The sequence below is a fragment of the Callithrix jacchus genome, chromosome 6 (genome assembly GCF_049354715.1).
Source record: "Callithrix jacchus isolate 240 chromosome 6, calJac240_pri, whole genome shotgun sequence".
Classification (NCBI taxonomy): domain Eukaryota; kingdom Metazoa; phylum Chordata; class Mammalia; order Primates; family Cebidae; genus Callithrix; species Callithrix jacchus.
Window position 1 is genome coordinate 120,823,661 of NC_133507.1, and position 19,146 is coordinate 120,842,806.

The window sequence follows — 19,146 nt, forward strand, 5'->3', positions numbered from 1 at the left end:
TTCCTGTCCTCGACCACGTGCCCTGTTTCTCGCTACCAAGCAGAGGTGAATTAGCTTCATAAATAACCACAAATTCCCCATGAACACAGCGATCTTCGTGTATCTATAATAATTCTACCTATGAAACTCAAGGTTTGAGGAGAGAGATTCCCTTCCTCCAGGGCATGTAGAAGACTTCTCACGGACAGAATTACTCACATCTTTGGGACTGTCTCCCTTTCAAGTCCTGAAAGACCAGATAAATCGCAAGTGAACCTACAGAAACAGGGAGCTTGGTATATGCAGAAGTCTATACGTTACATATTGCTGAACGGCGACGTGCGGCCACCCGGGCTGCTGCGCATGCGCCACAACTGCCGCTAGCTCCAGCTGGTAGTACTCGGTTCTTCAAGTCTTGGCACTTCGCCGGCTCTTCCCCAGACTTCCGTTCGAACTTCCCGGTCACGGCAGAACCCACCAATCACAAATGTCCTTCCTCAAGCCACGCCCACCGTTCCCTACGGGAACCCAAACCCGATTTTGCGCACACCCCTCCCTTCCTTTCCTTTCGCACGCTGCGCGCGGACGTCGGCCTCTGACGTCGTCGCGCCAGCGCCGGCTCCCGGCCGGGTTGCGGCCGCCGACCGTTGGGCCGCCTGCTGAAGTCCCTCCTTTAGGAACCCCCTCCCGCCACCCTCAACCTCCGAACCGCTCTCGCGGCGGCGACCCATGTTGGGGTTCAGGCTCCTGCGGTCGCCGCCGCTGCTGCTCCTGCTGCCGCAGCTCGGAATCGGAAACGCCTGGTGCTGCTCTCAGGCCAGAACCATGAACCCAGGCGGCAGCAGCGGCGCGCGATGCTCCCGCTCGGCCGAAGTGCGCCGCCGGCAGTGCCTGCAGCTGTCCACTGTGCCCGGAGCCGATCCTCAGCGCAGCAACGAGTTGCTCCTGTTAGCGACCGCCGGGGAGGGGCTGGAGCTGCAGGACCTCCCCGGGGACCCTGCGAAGGAGGAGCCGCAGCCGCCGCCCCAGCATCACGTCCTCTATTTCCCTGGGGATGTGCAGGTAACTCCGGGCCTGCCTGGGTATCTGTTCCCTCCTGTCGTGTCGTGTCGCACGCGGTCACTAGATTCTTCCCTTGTGGCTGCTGCCGGGTTCCTTTCCTCATCTGAACACACCCACACATTCACTTATGAGGGTGACTTTACCGTTACTCCACGAAATCCAAAACCGCGCCTTCCATGCCCCTGTCGCCGTGTGTCCTTAGAGCCCCATTGGGAAGGTGTCCGAGGAGGGCTGCGATCTCGAAAGAGCCACCTGTCTGTTTAGGCTTCCAGTAGGTGGAATTTGAGACAGAAAATGAGACGCGTCTTGTATATTCATTCTGTAATTTGGTTTACTCAGAGGATCCTGTGTGTGTGGTGGCAGGGAACAGAGAGATGGCTTTAAATTAACTTAGCACGTAGTGTTTAGAAAACGGTGACAGAACCTTCAGCCCAGAATTTCATATCCAGCCAAACTAAGCTTCACAACTGAAGGAAAAATAAAATATTTTATGAACAAGCAAGTACTCAGAGATTTTATTACCACCAGGCCTGCTTTACAAGAGCCTCTGAAAGAAGCATTACACACAGAAAGAAACAACCAGTATTAGCCCTTCTAAAAATATGCCAAAAAGTAAAGAGCATCAACATAAAGAAGAATTTACATCAACGAATGGATAAAACAGCCAGTTAACATCAAATGGCAGTAACCCTAAATTTAAATCGACTAAATCCCCCAATCAAAAGACACAGCCAAAACCCAACGGCATGTTACATCCAGACCTGTTTCACATGCAAGGATACACAAAGACTCAAAGGGATGGAGAAAGATTTACCAACCAAATGGAGAGCAAAAATAAATAAAGAAATAAATAAAAAGCAGGAGTTGCAATTCTCGTATCGGATAAAATAGATTTTAAAGCAACCAAGATATAGTGGTAAAAGGATCGATGCAACAAGAGCTAACGATCCTAACACCCAGATACATAGAGACTTAGACTCAATGAGACAGAAAATTAATAAGGATATCAAGGACTCGAACTCAGATCCAGAACAAGTAAACTTAATAAATATTTATAGAGCTCTCCAAATACACAAAATATACATTCTTGTCAATACCACATCACACCTACTCATAGGTTTAAATGAACCATTCATTGGCCATTATTAATACCCATTTTTTTTTTCAGAATAAAGCAATATTTCTGTTCACCCTCCCTCTTTCTCTTCCTCTTTCTTCCTCTCCTTTACTCATGTTTTTTCTTTCCTTCTCCCAAAAAAAAAACAAAGAAAAAGAAAACGGTGGCAGTAATTAAAAACCAACCAATCTACCCAGTAACCTTAAAAAAGAGTGGGGATTGGTGGGAGAAAAGGGACAATAATTGTTAAGCATGTCAGTGTTTTGATGCTCACCTCATTTTGTACTTTTGCTTTTGCATATTAGGTTTATTTTATAGCTGCAGGCAAATACCTGTGGTTCTGTTGCCCTGAAAACTGGGTCTTAATCTAAAGTTATATTATTTGATATGGTAGCCATTAGCCATATGAAGCTATCTGAGTTAATTAAAATTAAATAAAATTAAAAATCTAGTTACCCAGTCATAGCTGCATTTCAAGTGCTCAGTAGCTACAGATGGCTTGTGTATGCTGTATTGGACAGCACAGATATATGGCATTATCATAGAACATATCCATCATCACAGAGAGTTCTAGACAGTTAAAGCTAGAATGTAGCTAAATGTGTTTCTCTGTTTTTTGTGGTTTTTTTGAGAAGGAGTCTTGCTCTCTTGCCCAGACTGGAGTGCAGTGGCACTCCAAGCGATTCTCATGCCTCAGCCTCCTGAGTAGCTGGGATTACAGATGTGTGCCACCACAACAGGCTAATTTTTGTACTTTTAGTAGAAGCGGGGGTTTCACCATGTTGGCCAGGCTCGTCTGAAACTCCTGACCTAAAGTGATCTGCCGCCTTGGCCTCCCAAAGTGTTGGGATTACAGGCGTGAGCCACCACACCTGGCCTAGATCAGTTTCTTATACTATGAAACTGCATCAGTTTGTTTTCAAAATCGATGCTTTAAGATGACATACTTAGAAACTTTATGCTCTTTTGAGTCAAATAATGATTAAGATACACATACACACACACTCATACATATAGTATTTTCTTTTGTCCTGAAAATAATTGACTAATTTAGTTGACTGCTAATAAAAACGGGGAAAAAAAGTAGTATTTAGATTTAAGAGGAAAAACGTCATTTACTCACTTGGTGCCCTTGTGGCTCAGACTGGGAAAATAGTATGTGACGTTCCTATGACTGTAATTTTGTGGAACAATTATTGCATACATTCCTAAAATAATGATGATGATAATTATAATTAACATTTATTGAGCACCTCCTAAAGTATTTTTAAAGTGTACCAGCCAGGATATAATAAAAATCTTACATACAGTTTGAGGCTTGTTTTGTTTTGCTTTGTTTTGTTTTGTTTTTTTGTTTTGAAGCCAGATTGCCTGTGTTTGAACCCTGATGATTTAGAACTTTTTACATATAATATCCCTGGACAATTGTTAAATCTGTTTCAGCTACCTCGACTATAAAATAGGAATAATAGTTTTTAAGGTGTCAATGGAAATTAAATATGTGAATACTGAATGAGTTCTGGTCCCTTCTCATCTCTGGTGACTTTAAAAATGATTGTGTATCCTGGTGGTCTGTTCCTCTACATTTCCTCTGTCTGTGTTCACTCCCTTCACTCATTGCTTTACTCACTACTTGTACCCTGACAACTCAACATTTATGTATCTAGCCTACATACACTCCCCAGACTTTAGGCTGACAAATTAATATGCATGATTATTTCCTTTTGGATATTTAATAGGTATCCTAAACCTAAAATCTCTGGATCTTTACTCCTATGCAGTCTTTCTCATGTTGGTAATGGAAACTTTACCTTCTCAGTTGCTCAAGATAGAAATCTTTTTTTTTTTTTTCCGAGACAGTTTCACTCTTGTTACCCAGGCTGGAGCGCAATGGTGCGATCTCAGCTCACCGCAACCTCCGCCTCCTGGGTTCAGGCAATTCTCCTTCCTCAGCCTCCTGAGTAGCTGGGATTACAGGCACACGCCACCGTGCCCAGCTAATTTTTGTGTATTTTTAGTAGAAACGAGATTTCACCACGTTGACCAGGATGGTCTCGATCTCTTGACCTCGTGATCCACCCACCTCGGCCTCCTAAAGTGCTGGGATTACAGGCTTGAGCCACCACGCCCGGCCCAAGATAGAAATCTTGAAGGCATCCATTAGAAATCTCTTTCATACCTCTTATATCTTCAATCTAGTGACTTTACCTTCTCAGTGTATCTAAAGTAATTAGAATAACCATTTAGAAACGTAAGTCACATCATTCCATGTCTGCTCAAAACTCTGCAGTCGCTTCCCATGTCACTCAGAGTAAAAGCCAGAATCCTTCCTGTTAATGTCCTGTCTTGCATGGCTTTTCATTATCTCTATCTTTCCCCATCCTGTTACCTATCTGACTTGGTCTCCTGTTTCTGTTTAATCCAGCCTGTTTGGCTTTCTTGGTGTTGCTCAAACATGTCAGGCACACTATACCTGAAAAGCTTTGTGCATACAGCCTAGAAGAGTCTTCCTGTAGATATCTGTATGTTTATTACCTCACCTCTTCTAGGTCTGCTCAAGACTCTGCCTCTCTGAGACCTTTTCTGACCATCCTAATTAATAATCAGAGTATACATAGGCTTCCTGTCAACTTTTCTTCTTTACTTTTACCTATTGCATTTATTGTACTAGTTTACTTTTTGTTTTGAGTTTTGTTTGCCATCTGCCACTAAAATATAAGCTCATGTCTTTTCACTGATATAAACTGTGATGCTTGAGAGTGGCATGTAGTAGGTGTGCATTAGATGACTTGTTGCATAAATCAGTATTTGTGAGTTTCTTTGAACAATGCATGAAGTGCTTGAAATATGTTGGCTATTATATAAAATGCTGTTAGGCTGATTTCCTCATCTTATTTCTGTACTTGATTCTTTTGAGCCTAATATTTATCCTTATGAAATTTTTCCTGTTAAATATAGCCCATCTTTTTATCGTGTTGATCCTTTTATTGTTATTTTTTATAGAGATGGGGGTCTCACTGTATTGCCCACTCCTTTGCTCAAGTGATCCTCCCACCTCAGTCTTCCAAAGTGTTGGGATTACAAGTACGAGACACCACACCTGGCCAAGCATTCTTGTTATAGCTTTATTCTTAATTTGAATAAATATTGAACAGATTAGGGCTAAACAGAATTCTGTAAGATAGCATTAGAAGCTTTGCGTATCTTTTGTTTTTTTTTCTTGAGGTGGAGTCTTGCTCTTTTGCCCAGGCTAGAGTGCAGGGGTGTGTTCTTGGCTCACTGCAGCCTCTGCCTCCTGGGCTCTAGCAATTCTCCTGCCTCACCCTCCTGAGTAGCTGGGACTACAGGCGCACACCACCACACCCAGCTAATTTTTTGTGTGTGTGCTTTTAGTAGAGACAGAGTTTCACCATGTTGGCCATGGTCTCAAACTCCTGACCTCAGGTGATCCTCCTACCTCAGCCTCCCAAAGTGCTGGGATTATAGGCATGAGCTACAGCGCCCAGCCTGAAGTTTCATCTCTCTTGATACTGTTTCATTATTTGGTGTTAATTAGAACTGGTTATTCATATAATTTTGAGTCCTTTTAATTCCCATTAACTTCTCGATGTTCCTTTTGCAGTCATCTTTTGTTGTATATCCTTTTAAAATATTCTCTACTTGTCCTTTATCATTTGAATTACAAGAAAGCTAAGGCCGTATATATTAGTCCATTCTCAGCTGCTAATGAAGTCATACCTGAGGCTGGGTAATTTATAAAGGAAAGAGGTTTAATTGACTCAGTTTCACAGGGCTGGGAGGCCTCAGGAAACTTAAAATTATGGCAGAAGGGGAAGCAAATGCATCCTTCTTCACATGGCAGCAGGAAGGAAAAGAATGAGAGCGAAGATGGGGGAAGCCTCTTATAAAACCATCAGATCTCATGAGAACTCACTCAGTACCATGAGAACAACTTGAGGGTAACCTCACCCATGATTTAGTTACCTCCCACTGGGTCCCTTACACAACACATGGGGATTATGGAAACTAGAATTCGAGATGAGGTTTGGATGGGGACACAGCCAAATCACATCATTCCACCCCTGACACCTCCCAAATCTCATGTCCTTATATTTCAAATCATAATCTTGCCCTTCCAACAGTCCCCCAAAGTCTTAACTCATTCCAGCATTAACTCAAAAGTCCAAGTCCAGAGTTTCATCTAAGACAAGGCAAGTCCCTTCCACCTATGAGCCTGTAAAATCGAAAGCAAGTTAGTTACTGCCTAGATACAATAGGGTACAGGTATTGGGTAAATACACCCATTCCAAAAGGGAGAAATGGACCAAAACAAAGGGGCTACAGGTCCCATGCAAGTCCAAAATCCAATAGGACAGTCATTAAACCTTAAATTTCCAAAATGATCTCCTTTAACTCCATGTTTCACATCCAGGTCACGCTGATGCAAGAGGTGGGCTCCCATGGCTTTGGGCAGTTCCCTGCCTGTGGCTTTTCAGGGTACAGCCGCTCTCCAGGCTGCCTTCTTGGCTAGTGTTGAGTGTGGGTTTTCTAGGCACATGGTCAAGCTGTTGGTTTATCTACCATGCTGGGGTCTGGATGACAGTGGCCCTCTTCTCACAGCTTCACTAGGTAATGCCCCAGTGGGGAAATGTGAGCCCCACATTTCTTTTCCATACTACCCTAAAGCAAACTTCTGCCTGGACATCCAGACATTTTTATATATCCTCTGAAATCTAAGCAGAGGTTCCCCAACCTCAATTCCTGACTTTTGTGTACCTGCAGGGCCAACATCACATGTAAGCCACCAAGGCTTGGGGCTTGCATTCTCTGAAGCAACAGCCTGAACTATATGTTGGCCCCTTTATATGTTGGTCACAGCTGGGACACGGCACCAAGTTTCGAGACTGCACAAAGCAGCAAGGGCCTGAGCCCAGCCCACGAAACAATTTTTTTCCTCTGAGGCCACTGGGCCTGTGATGAGAGAGGGTGCCCTGGAGACATTTTTCCCATTATCTTGGCAATGAACTTTGGGCTCTTTGTTACTTATGCAAATTTCTGTAGCCCTCTTGAATTTTTCCTCAGAAAATGGGTTTGTTTTTTTTTTCCTGTGGCATAATCAGGCTGCAAATTTTCCAAACTTTTATGTGCTGTGTCCCTTTTAAACATAAGTTACCATTCCAAACCATGTCTCTCAAGGTCAAAAGTTCCACAGATCTCTAGGGCAGGGGCAAAATGCCAGCAGTCTCTTTGCTAAACCATAACAAGAGTGACCTTTGCTGCAGTTCTAAGAAGTTTATTATCTTCATCTGAGACCACTTCAGCCTAGACTTAATTGTCCATATCACTGTCAGCATTTTGGTCAAAGCCATTCAACAAGTCTCTAGGAAGTTCCAACCTTTCCCACATTTTCCTGTCTTCTTCTGAGCCCTTCAAACTGTTCCAGCCTCTGCCTGTTATCCATTTCCAAATTCTACATTTTCAGGTATCCTTATAGCAGCACCCCACTCTCTTCAGTACCAATTTACTGTATTAGTCCATTCTCATGCTGCTAATAAAGATATACCCATGACTAAGTAGTTTATAAAGGAAAGAGGTTTAATTGGCTCAGTTCCACGGGGCTGCGGAGACCTCAGAAAACTTACAGTCATGGCAGAAGGGGAAGCAAACATGCCCTTCTTCACATGGTGGCAGGAAAGAGAAGAATGAGAGCAAAGAGGGGGATGAGCCCCTTATAAAACCATCTTGTCAGAACTCACTGTCACCAGAACAGCATGAGGGTAATCACCCCCATGATTCAGTTACCTCCCATTGGTTCCCTCCCACAACACTTGGGGATTATGGGAACTACAATTCAGATGAGATTTTGGTGGGGACACAAGCAAACTATATATCCATAGTAATTTTTGTTTCTTTAGGTATCTATGTTTTTCTTATCCAACTGTAATGATTTTGAAGGATGATCAAGATCAAAGTAGGTACTTTCCATTTTGAGTTATCTTTTTAAAGCCTCAGAGTATAGAATTATATTTATCCCCTTTATTTTATTTATTATTTTTTGAGATGGAGTCTTGCTCTTTTGCCCAGGCTGGAGTCTAGTAGTGCAGTCTCAGCTCACTGCAACCTCTGCCTCCCGTGTTCAAGGGATTCTTGTGCTTCAGCCTCTTCAGTAACTGGGATTACAGGTGTACGCCACCATGCCTGGCTAATTTTTGTATTTTTAGTAGAGAGGGGTTTTACCATGTTGACCAGGCTGGTTTCTCGAGCTCCTGACCTCAAGTGATCTGCCTGCCTGGGCCTCCCAAAGTGCTGGGATTACAGATGTGAGCCGCTGAACCCAGCCCCTTTAAGTAAGAGTACAATTTTTTGAATTTTGACAAGTGTTGGAATTAAGTAATCATCATAATCATGTTGTAGAGTATCTTTATTATCCTAAAAAGTGCCTCTGTGCTCCTTTATGGTCATTTTTTATTTCCCAACCACTAATCTGTTTTCTTTCACTATAGTTTTGCTTTTTCTAGAATTTTGTTAATTTGTCTGTAGTATGTAGTCTTTTGCGTGTGACCTCTTTCACTATGTAATACTTTTGAAATTCATCCATATTGTTACCTATATCCGTATTTTTTTTTCTTTTCTTTTTTTTTTTTGAGACAGGATCTCGCTCTGTCACCTAGGCTGAAATGCAGTGGTGTAATCATAGCTCAATGCAGCCTCAACCTCCTAGGTTCAAGCAATCCTCCCACCTTAGCCTCCCAAGTAGCTGGAACTACAGGCATGCACTATTACACCTGGCTAATGTTTTAAGTTTTTTGCAGAAACGAAGATCTCATTATGTTGCCTAGGCTGGTCTCAAACTCCTGGGGTTAAGTGATCCTCCTGCCTTGGCCTTCCAAAGTGCTGGGATTACAGGTGTGAGTCACTGTGCCCAGCCAGTAGTCTGTTTCTTTTATTTACAGAATAGTATTTTATGTATGGATATATAATTTGTTTATCCATGCAGCAGTTCATAAACATCTGTGTCATTTCCAGTTTTAACTGTTTAAAAATTTGCTTTCCTAAAGGTTAGAATCTATAGATGATCATGCCCTAAGCGATGTGTCTTGGTCATGTATCTTGGAACTTCCTGTGCTTTATCGGGCAGCTCTCTTAGGCTGGACCCTGTTCTGATCATTCTAGCCTACTTATTTCAGATGTGCACTTTATGCACAGCTAAGATGTCCCTACACCCTGTGTTTTTAGTTTTTCTTGGAGATGAGGTGTTGTTCTGTTGTCCAGGCTGGAGTGCCATGGTGCCATCATAGCAGACTGTAGCCTTGAACTCCTACTCGTGTCCCATTTTTGATGGAAATTGTCATAGTTTGTTTTGTGCTGCTATAACAGAATACTTGAGACTGGGTAATTTATAATAAACAATTTATTTAGCTCATGATTCTGGTGGTTGGCAGGGGCCTACATCTGGTGAGGGCTTTTTTGTCCTGTCATCTCATGGTAGAAGGCAGAAGGGCAAAAGAGCACTAGGGAATGGGGGAGGTAGAGGAGAGGGCAAATTCATCCTTTATCAAGAACCATTAATCCATTCATGAGGGCAGAACCCTTGTGACCTAACCACCTGTTAAAGATCGCACCTTTAATCATGGTTGGTTTAGGGATTAAGTTTCCAATACATGAAATTTGGCGGACTCTTTCAAACCATAGCAGAAGTTCTCTCTGCTTTAAGGGCAGAACACATACATTGAATCTATTATTTGTCTCCAAACTCTTAGAGACACATATCAAGTTTTCCTAAAAATCCTTTGTTCCTTACTTCATTAGCAGTTTGGAGTAGGTCTCTGAGTTTTTGCAGATCAGCAAGCATCTAACTGTGGAGTAGTAAGCATTCCTTAAAGTCTCCCAAGAAATTTTCAGTGGCCTGCCTCACTGAAGATGAGAAGCATGGCCTTTCACCCCTTACCTCCTGTGGGGATAGTAGTGCATTGCATTCCCAACTAGGATGAAAACTCTCTTCAGAGAAAGCTCTCTCTTTCCTTAGTCTTTAACCTTTTCTGTAAATTGGCCATGGTATAATAGCCTGGGTAGCAGAATCAGTTTGGGCTACCTCTTAGTAACTCCTGTAGGGGTGTCTGGTGCTTCTTTTTAGAATACGAAAGTGTGTTTCCATTGTTCTCAGATCTGGGCTTTGACACAACAATAATGACTCCATCTTTACATTTTAGTGCACACGGTTCCTTAGAATAAGCATTCTCCTTCCTCTAATCATGGAACTGGGGGCTAATCAAGGAAAATATCACATTTCTAGATTTAGAGCACCTTCTACGTGGTAGAGACTAAACCAAGAGTCATAAAACCTAGGTTCATTTTGACTCATTAACTAAATAAATATATAAATAACTGTGTAGTTTCCAGGACCTCCGCTTCCTTAACTATAAAAAGGATATAGATGAGCCCTTCCAGATGTAAGTGCCTATGATTTCATAATTGTATATATCATATAAGTGTAAAATAATTGTGCATAAAGCAATAGCAGAATCCATAAGAAGTCAAATGATGGCCTTCCAGGAATTAATATGTTTAACATATATGATAAACTACTAATATTAGTGAAATATAACTTAGGAAGAAGTTGAACATCATAGTGGGAAAATTATCGTAGGACATGAACAAAAATTAACCAAAGAAAAATGAAAACTGCCAGTTAACAATGTTTAACCTGATTGGGAATCAAAACATGCAAATTAAATCAAAAGTAAGATACCATTTTATCATAATAGCAAGGATTTTAAAAAAATGATGCTAATAGCCATTAGCATTATGGATGGGTAAAGATGTGGGAAAATAAGCACTCTTTTATATTTCCAATGAACATGTAAATTGGTATTAACCTTAGATATCTAAAAATTATGATGCAAATCTATATTGATATGGAACCATGCCTATAATATATTTTTAAGTGAAAACTATGTATAAGCCTATTGCTTGTTGGGGGAGAAGAATGCTCCCTTGTATATATACTTGTAAATGTGTATGCTAGAGAAAACTGGACTGCTAGACCTCAGAATTTTAATGATTATTTCTAATTGGTTGTTATATGGATGATTTTTCTATGTTATCTATATCTTTATATATAGACTGAATTTTTGTAGTATTTACTAGTTTTAATTTTTAAATAGAGAAAATGTGCATATTGCTAAAAATTCAGATAAAAAAGTTAACTACATGTGATGATATGCACCTGTGGTCCCAGCTACTCAGGAGGATGACAAGGGAGGATTGCTTGAGCCCAGTAGGTCAAGGCTGCAGTGAGCCATAGTTGAACCACTGTACTCTAGCCTGGATGACAGAGCAGATCTTGTCTCACACAAAATATGGGGGATGGGGGGCAAAGGATATGAATAAGCAAGAGTAGAAATCCAGACTTAAATTACAAATATTCTTTGACCTAGTTTTTTCATATCTAGGAATTTAAGGATATAATCATAGATCTGTACAGAGTTTTCTATAATGTTCATTGCAGCTTTGTATATAATGCTAAATTTGAAATTGAACATACTGTTCAGATTGCTAGAGGAATCCAAAGAGGAAGGGTATAGAATGGCAACTTAGGGAAATATTTTAAGATTCTGTGTTGGTCAAAAAGTCTAGTGAACCAAATTTATATTTTCAGTTAATGTGTTAGGAAAGTTGATTATATGTATATACTAAAAAAAAAATTGTTAAATATATCACTAATCTTTCTAAATTAAAACTTTTTTAACTTTTTCTATAGCTCTTTTTTTTAAAAATTTTACTTTAGGTTCTGGGGTACATGTGCAGGTCATGCAGAGTTGTTGCATAGGTGCATACTATATCCGTCATTTCTCCCCATGTTATCCCTCCCAACCCTTCCCATACCCCAATGTCCCTCCCCTAGACCCCCCCCAACTGCCCCCAGTGTGTGCTGCTCCTCTCCCTGAGTCCACATGTTCTCATTGTTCAACACCTGCCTATGAGTGAGAACATGCAGTCTTTGGTTTTCTGTAATTGTGTCAGTTTGCTGAGAATGATGGTTTCCAGATTCATCCAAGTGCCTACAAAGGGCAGGAACTCATTGTTTTATATGGCTACTTAGTATTCTGTGGTGTATATGTGCCACATTTTCTTTGTCCAGTCTATCATTGGTGGGCATTTGGGTTGGTTCCAGGTCTTTGCTATTGTAAACAGGGCAGCAATGAACATATGTGTGCATGTGTCTTTATAGTAGAATGATCTAAAATTTTTAAAACTTTTTACTGTTTTCCATGTAGGTATATCTTATTTCCCTTTCTCCTGATAGATTTCAGAGCTTAAACGGAAGAAGTGATTTGTTCAATATCTTATTACTAGAAAGTAATGACAGATTTATACTTTTCATTTGTTAACCTATGGTTAACGCCATTAACCATAGGTCATTGTAATATCCTTTCTCCACAATAAAAATGGAAAATCTTTTGTGGAAATCATTTTCTGTAAATATGTATTTAATACTTATTTCATCTTTCTTACCTTTCAGAATTACCATGAAATTATGACTCGTCATCCTGAGAATTATCAATGGGAAAACTGGAGTCTAGAAAATGTTGCCACCATTTTAGCCCACCGGTTCCCCAATAGTTATATTTGGGTGATAAAATGTTCCCGAATGCATTTGCACAAATTCAGCTGCTATGACAATTTTGTAAAAAGTAACATGTTTGGTGCCCCAGAACACAATACTGACTTTGGAGCTTTTAAGCACCTTTATATGTTATTAGTTAATGCTTTTAATTTAAGTCATAATAGTTTATCAAAGAAAAGTTTGAATGTTTGGAATAAGGACTCCACAGGATCTAACTGTAGATCCAGTTCTTCTCATACTGCGAATGGTTGCCAGGGAGAAAAAGAGAGGACCTGCGAAAAATCTGATGAGTCTACCATGAGTTTTTATCCACCCTCACTAAATGATGCATCTTTTACTTTGATTGGATTTAGTAAAGGTTGTGTTGTTTTGAATCAGTTGCTTTTTGAATTGAAAGAAGCCAAGAAAGACAAGAACATAGATACTTTTATCAAAAGCATAAGAACAATGTATTGGCTGGATGGTGGTCACTCAGGAGGAAGCAATACTTGGGTTACTTATCCAGAAGTTTTGAAAGAATTTGCACAAACAGGGATTATCGTTCACACTCATGTAACACCTTACCAAGTACGTGATCCAATGAGATCTTGGATTGGAAAGGAGCACAAGAAATTTGTTCAGATACTTGGGGATTTTGGCATGCAGGTGACTAGCCAAATTCATTTTACAAAGGAAGCTCCTTCCATAGAGAATCACTTCAGGGTTCATGAGGTATTTTGAGATTACAGGTATATTAATGAACTTGTTGAGTGGAAGAACATAAGCATTTTGAGTGTTATAAATTCAGATAATGGGATGTAATTCATGGCAGCATTATCAGTTTTGGGATATGGGGGGAAGCACACATTCCTAAAATATGAGTGTAATGTGCAGTAGTATTTTTTGCTTGTGAATGTGAACAGTAAAAATTTGGATTGGGTTAGAATTAATTTGAAATCTAACAAAGTGGTTTGTAATAATCCTGAGGAGATGAAAGACCCTTAAAAAATGAAAGTTACCCTAAAGTGCAATAAAACATATATAAAAATATATATATAATGAAAGTTACAACATAGTTCTTATAAAAGGTAACTAAAATTGTTATTGTTGGAAATAGCTGATTTTCTGAGTAATGTTTTAAACTAATTTGGTGACATTTTAACAGTAATTAGGTATTTTGGCACTCAAAACATGAGTGGAAATATTTTCATTTCCCTTCTAACAAAAGCAAAGGTATGATGGTGTTTTCTATCATTTTGGAATAATTGCACCCTGCCTCTTTTGTTTTGCAAACTCATTGACTCATCTTTCATGTGCCACCAAGTACTTTTCTCATGAGAATCATATATATTTGTTTCCAAATGTCCAAGAGTGTACAATAGTGTAAAGGTGGTTTTAAAAAACATAGCCAGGTGGTGGTATGTGCCTTTAGTTCCAGCTACTCAGGAGGCTAAGGCAGGAGGATTGCTTGAGCCCAGGCTGTGGTTCACCATGATTGTGTTTGTGACTAGCTACTCCAACGTGGGCAACATAGTGAGATTTCATCTCTAAAACAAAACAAAATTACACTTAAGCACTATTGTTTAATTTTTAATTGATGATTTTTTATTATTTTGGATAAGACATTCTGGGGTTTCTTGAATCTTGGCCAAAACCTAGTTGTTTTGGAAAATTGCTTTAAGTTGAGCACATTTATGTATATTGAATAAAAATGTACTACAGAGCATATTTCAAATTTTTCATTATATCAGTCTTTTCGGGATCAACTTGGAAAAAATAAATATATAATGTTCTATTTGTTAGAGCTCTATTAAAAAGGAAACAGATTCCATAGATCTAAGTCAATGTTTCTCCAGAAGCATGATTTTGTCTGCCAAAAGAAAATAGCTCTCTTTGGCCAAAATGCAAAATTACATTGCTATAAGAAAAGTTACAAGGGAAAGTTTGAAGACACAAATGATTTAATTTTGGCTCAAAAACTGAATTTGCTTAACACTGCTACATAATTTGGGTGAAGTTTCCTTCTGCCCGTTTTTCTTGACCTAGATAAATACACTTTGAGAAATCAAGATCTAATTAATGTCAACCAACATTGACATTGTAATTGGGTAATTACAATAAAAGGTGAACAGTTTGTTGTTTATTAATAATTAGCTTTTGCAGGACATGAAATGTCTAAGCAGGAAAGTAACTTGCTGCTTTAGTACTAAAAAGACACTGAAGCTTAATACCTTAATGACCCAGAAGACCTAGATTTATAAAGCCATATAGAATAAAAATGTTAATTTCTTGGTTTCTTCCCAGAATTATATTTTAGTGACTCTAAATACATTCCAAATACTCAGAGACTCATCAAAAAGGATTCTTACTTAACAAATGCTTAAAAATAATATTGCTTTTTGGTGTTTTAACACTTAATTTTATAAACCACAGAACAGCAACTCTAAATGGTTTTAAGACAAAGTTGTTTTATGTTGCTTCAGTTTCTTTAAATACCTGCCGTTTCTTTTGAGACCAAAAATTTCCATCAAGGAAATAAATTAGCCTGATTTTAACATTTAACATATTACATTGCCTTTAAACACTGATAGGATGGCTTTTTTTTTTCTATTTATTTAATAATCCTTGGTTAAATTCACATGCATCTAAAGTAAAATAGCTGAGGTACTGAATTCTATTAGGGGAAGAAAAAGCATTTATTTTAAATTAACTGAAATGGAAAAGTAAGACATTTAGCAGAATTCATTTAAAAATAATTTAAATAATTTTTAAAAATCAGACATATTTAAAAATATGGGTTCTTTGGCTATTCAGTATTTGAATGCTTAACTACAATTTTTACACGTTGAATGGATATTAAGAGTAACTCACCAGGCACCCAAAACTGCTATCATAGCAAAATGAGACAATGTTGAAAAGAAAAAATATTTTCTGGAATGAAAATATATTCAAGTTGATCCATATTCAGAGGTTTTCTGTTTAATACTTCAGATTGGTCCTTTGTCCACATTTGTTTAAAACTGTTACTGTAATGTTAATGTATACTTTTGGATTGTGCCTTTGTCATGAGTTGAGAAAATTTGAAATTTTCCTACAAATGTGAAAGTTGTTACCACCACAGCATGAATGTATAGTTGTATTAAAGTTGATCATCTGCAGAGGTTTGTTTGGATGTGCTTTATATTATTAGCATTGTTAAAACTTCACATTTTTTAAAAGGAAGCCATTTCTCTCCATACTGCTAGTTAGGATTTGTATACAGTAAGTCATCACTTAACATGTCAGTAGGTTCTTGGAAACTGGGATTTGAAGCAAACCAATATAACAAAACCTTTTTTTTCCCCTCATCATTGTTTTTTAACTAAATGACAATGAACAAAACGTTATTTGAGGACCTGCTGTTTGTCTTTTTGTTTAAAGTCACAGGATGTTGAGGACTTACTGTACATTTTTCATTATCCTCCATATCTTTTCAAATGAGCAACTTTGAACCTTTTCTGTACAAATACATATCTTTTCCCTCTTAAATTGCTCCACAAACATTTGCATTATTTCCACTTCTTCTGTTGGCTTTCAAAGAGAACAAAATCTCTAACAAGTTCATCTTTTTCCCCATTTCTGTGCTAATTCTCAGGGATCTATATATAGTCTTTTAGCTCCTTACAAGACTTGGTTAGGATATGGTGTAATCTATTTTTCTTTTCATTCATGTACTATCTAAGCAACCACCAAGGTCAAGGAGGGTCTAGGCAATGGGGATGTAAGACAAACAATACAAAGTCCCAGCATGCTGGTATAGAAGTGTTTAATACATTAAACTTATGAGGTAAAATACAAAACAAAAGGTAGTATTCATAAAAGAGCTTATTTTATTTTACTTAAAGGTCTTTAAGAGAAACAAACATTAGAAGAGATATAGATAGATCTCATCTGTAAACTCATGTTGCTCTTTACAAAGGCAGAGATCCAGCAGTTGTTAAACTAGTTAGGGTAGAGACAGGCAGAGTTACCAAAAAAAGTCATTTTAGTATCCTGCTTAATGGAACTTAAAAGGAGACTACAACTTAGGTATATTTAAGACACCTAAAAACTTGTGGCTTGTATGCTTGAAACAAGACTAAGGTAACACCAGAGATGTGTGGGTGACTGCCAATCTATGTTAGTTCCTCCTGAGTACATCTATTTTTTAGCACTGGGGAAAGGAGTCACAGCAGCACAGTTCCAATTCCATCCAGGCCTGCCTTCCAGCTTCCTGCATTTTTTTTTTTTTTGTCAACTCCTTTGATGTCTGTTGGCAACTTTTTATAGGTGATAGAAAAGCCGCCTTACTAAGGTTCTTTCCAAATGTTCACATAGCTGCTGTTCAAAAGGATGAAGGATACAAAGTTTTGTTGACTTTGTTTCCTTTGTTTTCATATTTCATCAAAGTGAGTTAGAAATTAATTACTGAACAAATAGAATTCTAATTTCCATTCAAATGCCAAGACAAACAATGTTATGAAACACTAATAATTACACTCTGCAATGTTTTTAAATTTGAGATGGGTCTCCCATGTTGCCAAGGCTGAACTTGAACTCCTGGCTTCAAGGCTTCAAGCACTCCTGCCTCAGCCTCCCAAGTAGCTGGTACTACAAGTGTGTAGCACCACTCCCAGCTCTGTATATAGTATTTTCTTCTTTTTTTTTTTTTTTTGAGATAGGGTCTCATTCTGTCACCCAGACTGGAGTGCGGTGGCACAATTCTAGCTCACTGCAACCTGCACCTCTCAGGTTCAAGTGATGCTCCTATCAGCCTCCTGAGTAGCTGGGACTATTGGTGTGCACCACCACACTCTGCTAATTTTTTGTATTTTTGGTAGAGACAGGGTTTTGCCAGGTTGCCCAGTCTGATCTTGAACTCCTGAGTTCAGATGATCCACCCATCTCGGTGCATAAAGTATTTTTAAAATGCATTTTGAAAGAGTAATGTGAACAAAAATTCAAATAATATAAAACTGCAGATTCCAATCAGCCCACATAGTTGAACCTCTTCTTGAAGGCATCAGTATCACTAGTTTTTCTTGCATCCTTAGAGATAATTATATGCATATGCAAATAAGATGTTCACACACCACATACCTTATTACACAAGTGGCAGTACAGTTTGATTTTTTTCATGTAACTACACTGGAAAACTTCCATGCCTGTACATATACCTCTTCCTCATTCTTTGCATAGTATTTCATTTCTTTTTTTTTTTTTTGTATTACATTCTGGTGTAATGCAATTCATCATTACTTTTCTTTTTTAGATGGAGTCTCCCTCCATCGCCAGGCAACCTCCAACTTCCTGGTTCAAGTGATTCTCCTCCCTCAGCCTCCCAAGTAGCTGGGATTACAGGCATGCGCCACCACACCCAGCTAATTTTTGTATTTTTAATAGAGACAGGTTTCACCATGTTGGCCAGGATGGTCTCAATCTCCTGATCTTGTGATCCGCCCGCTTCGGCCTCCCAAAGTGCTGGGATTGATTACAGACATGAGCCACTGCGGTTGGCTCATGATTACTTTTATTTTGAATCTTATCTGTGTAGCAAGCAGTGCAGTGAGAAATGTTGTGGGCAGAGGAAAAAAAATCCTTTTTGCATCAGGTCAAGCCCCCAAACTAGCCAAAGAAAAGCTGTGTAATCTATTTGAATGTACTGGAGAAGTGCTGCACATCAGGGAGAAAAGAATGGAGAATTACTGATCGCAACTGTAATCCCAGTTTCTATCACCCATAGCTATGTGAGCCCAGACAATCATTGCAATCTGGGTTCGTTAGATGGCTTCTAATATCTCGTTCAGTAAAAAAGTAAGATTCAGAATTCCCAAGAAGTTCCAGCTAACATATACTGTGTAATATTTTACACATTAAAAACAAGTATCTCATTTGGTCTTAACCCAGTAGGAAAAAAGATTAAAATATTTTGTATTTGAAATAAACAGACCCTAATATTAAAAACTATGACCAGGAAAATAATTTTAAAACATCCAAAAGGAAAGTTCTCTAACTTTGTAAACATTATAAATACTGCAACAGAAGCTACCTCAAATCTCTCAGCAAAAAAAGAATATAATTAAATAGAAAAACTAGCATAAGTCATCAACTATGTGCCTGCCCTTGAACTACCTTTCTGCATTTTGATAGTTCTGTTTTAAATATGAGGAATATAAGCTTCACAGATAAATGTTATTTTGTCTAAGACTATCCAGTTTGCTTCACCATTAAACAATTAAGATGAATGTTCAGTGCACAACTGTAATCTGTTTTATTAATACTTCCAAGTTTTCTACATGACTCTAGATTTATCAGTTCAACTGCTAAGAAAAAAAAAAGGTTAAAAACTGACCATAAATACTGT

The 19,146-nt window shown here is 38.8% G+C and overlaps 1 protein-coding gene and 1 long non-coding RNA gene across 7 annotated transcripts in view; one reads left to right on the forward strand and one right to left on the reverse strand.

The window, feature by feature from the left end:
• The window catches only part of LOC118154640 (uncharacterized), a 57,968-nt gene extending 57,564 nt beyond the window's left edge, over window positions 1–404 (reverse strand). For all 6 annotated transcript variants that reach the window (XR_013519375.1, XR_008482218.2, XR_013519374.1 and 3 more), the window contains exon 1: window positions 199–404. This is a non-coding gene — a long non-coding RNA (uncharacterized LOC118154640). The remainder of the gene's footprint in view (window positions 1–198) is intronic.
• Window positions 405–585: 181 nt separating this feature from the next.
• On the forward strand, window positions 586–15,922 carry C6H2orf69 (chromosome 6 C2orf69 homolog). The gene is made up of 2 exons (XM_002749607.5): window positions 586–1,041; window positions 12,681–15,922. Exons 1-2 carry the CDS (start codon window positions 709–711, stop codon window positions 13,503–13,505), a joined length of 1,158 nt encoding a protein of 385 aa, XP_002749653.1. The 5' UTR covers window positions 586–708; the 3' UTR covers window positions 13,506–15,922.
• The last annotated feature ends 3,224 nt before the right edge of the window (window positions 15,923–19,146 follow it).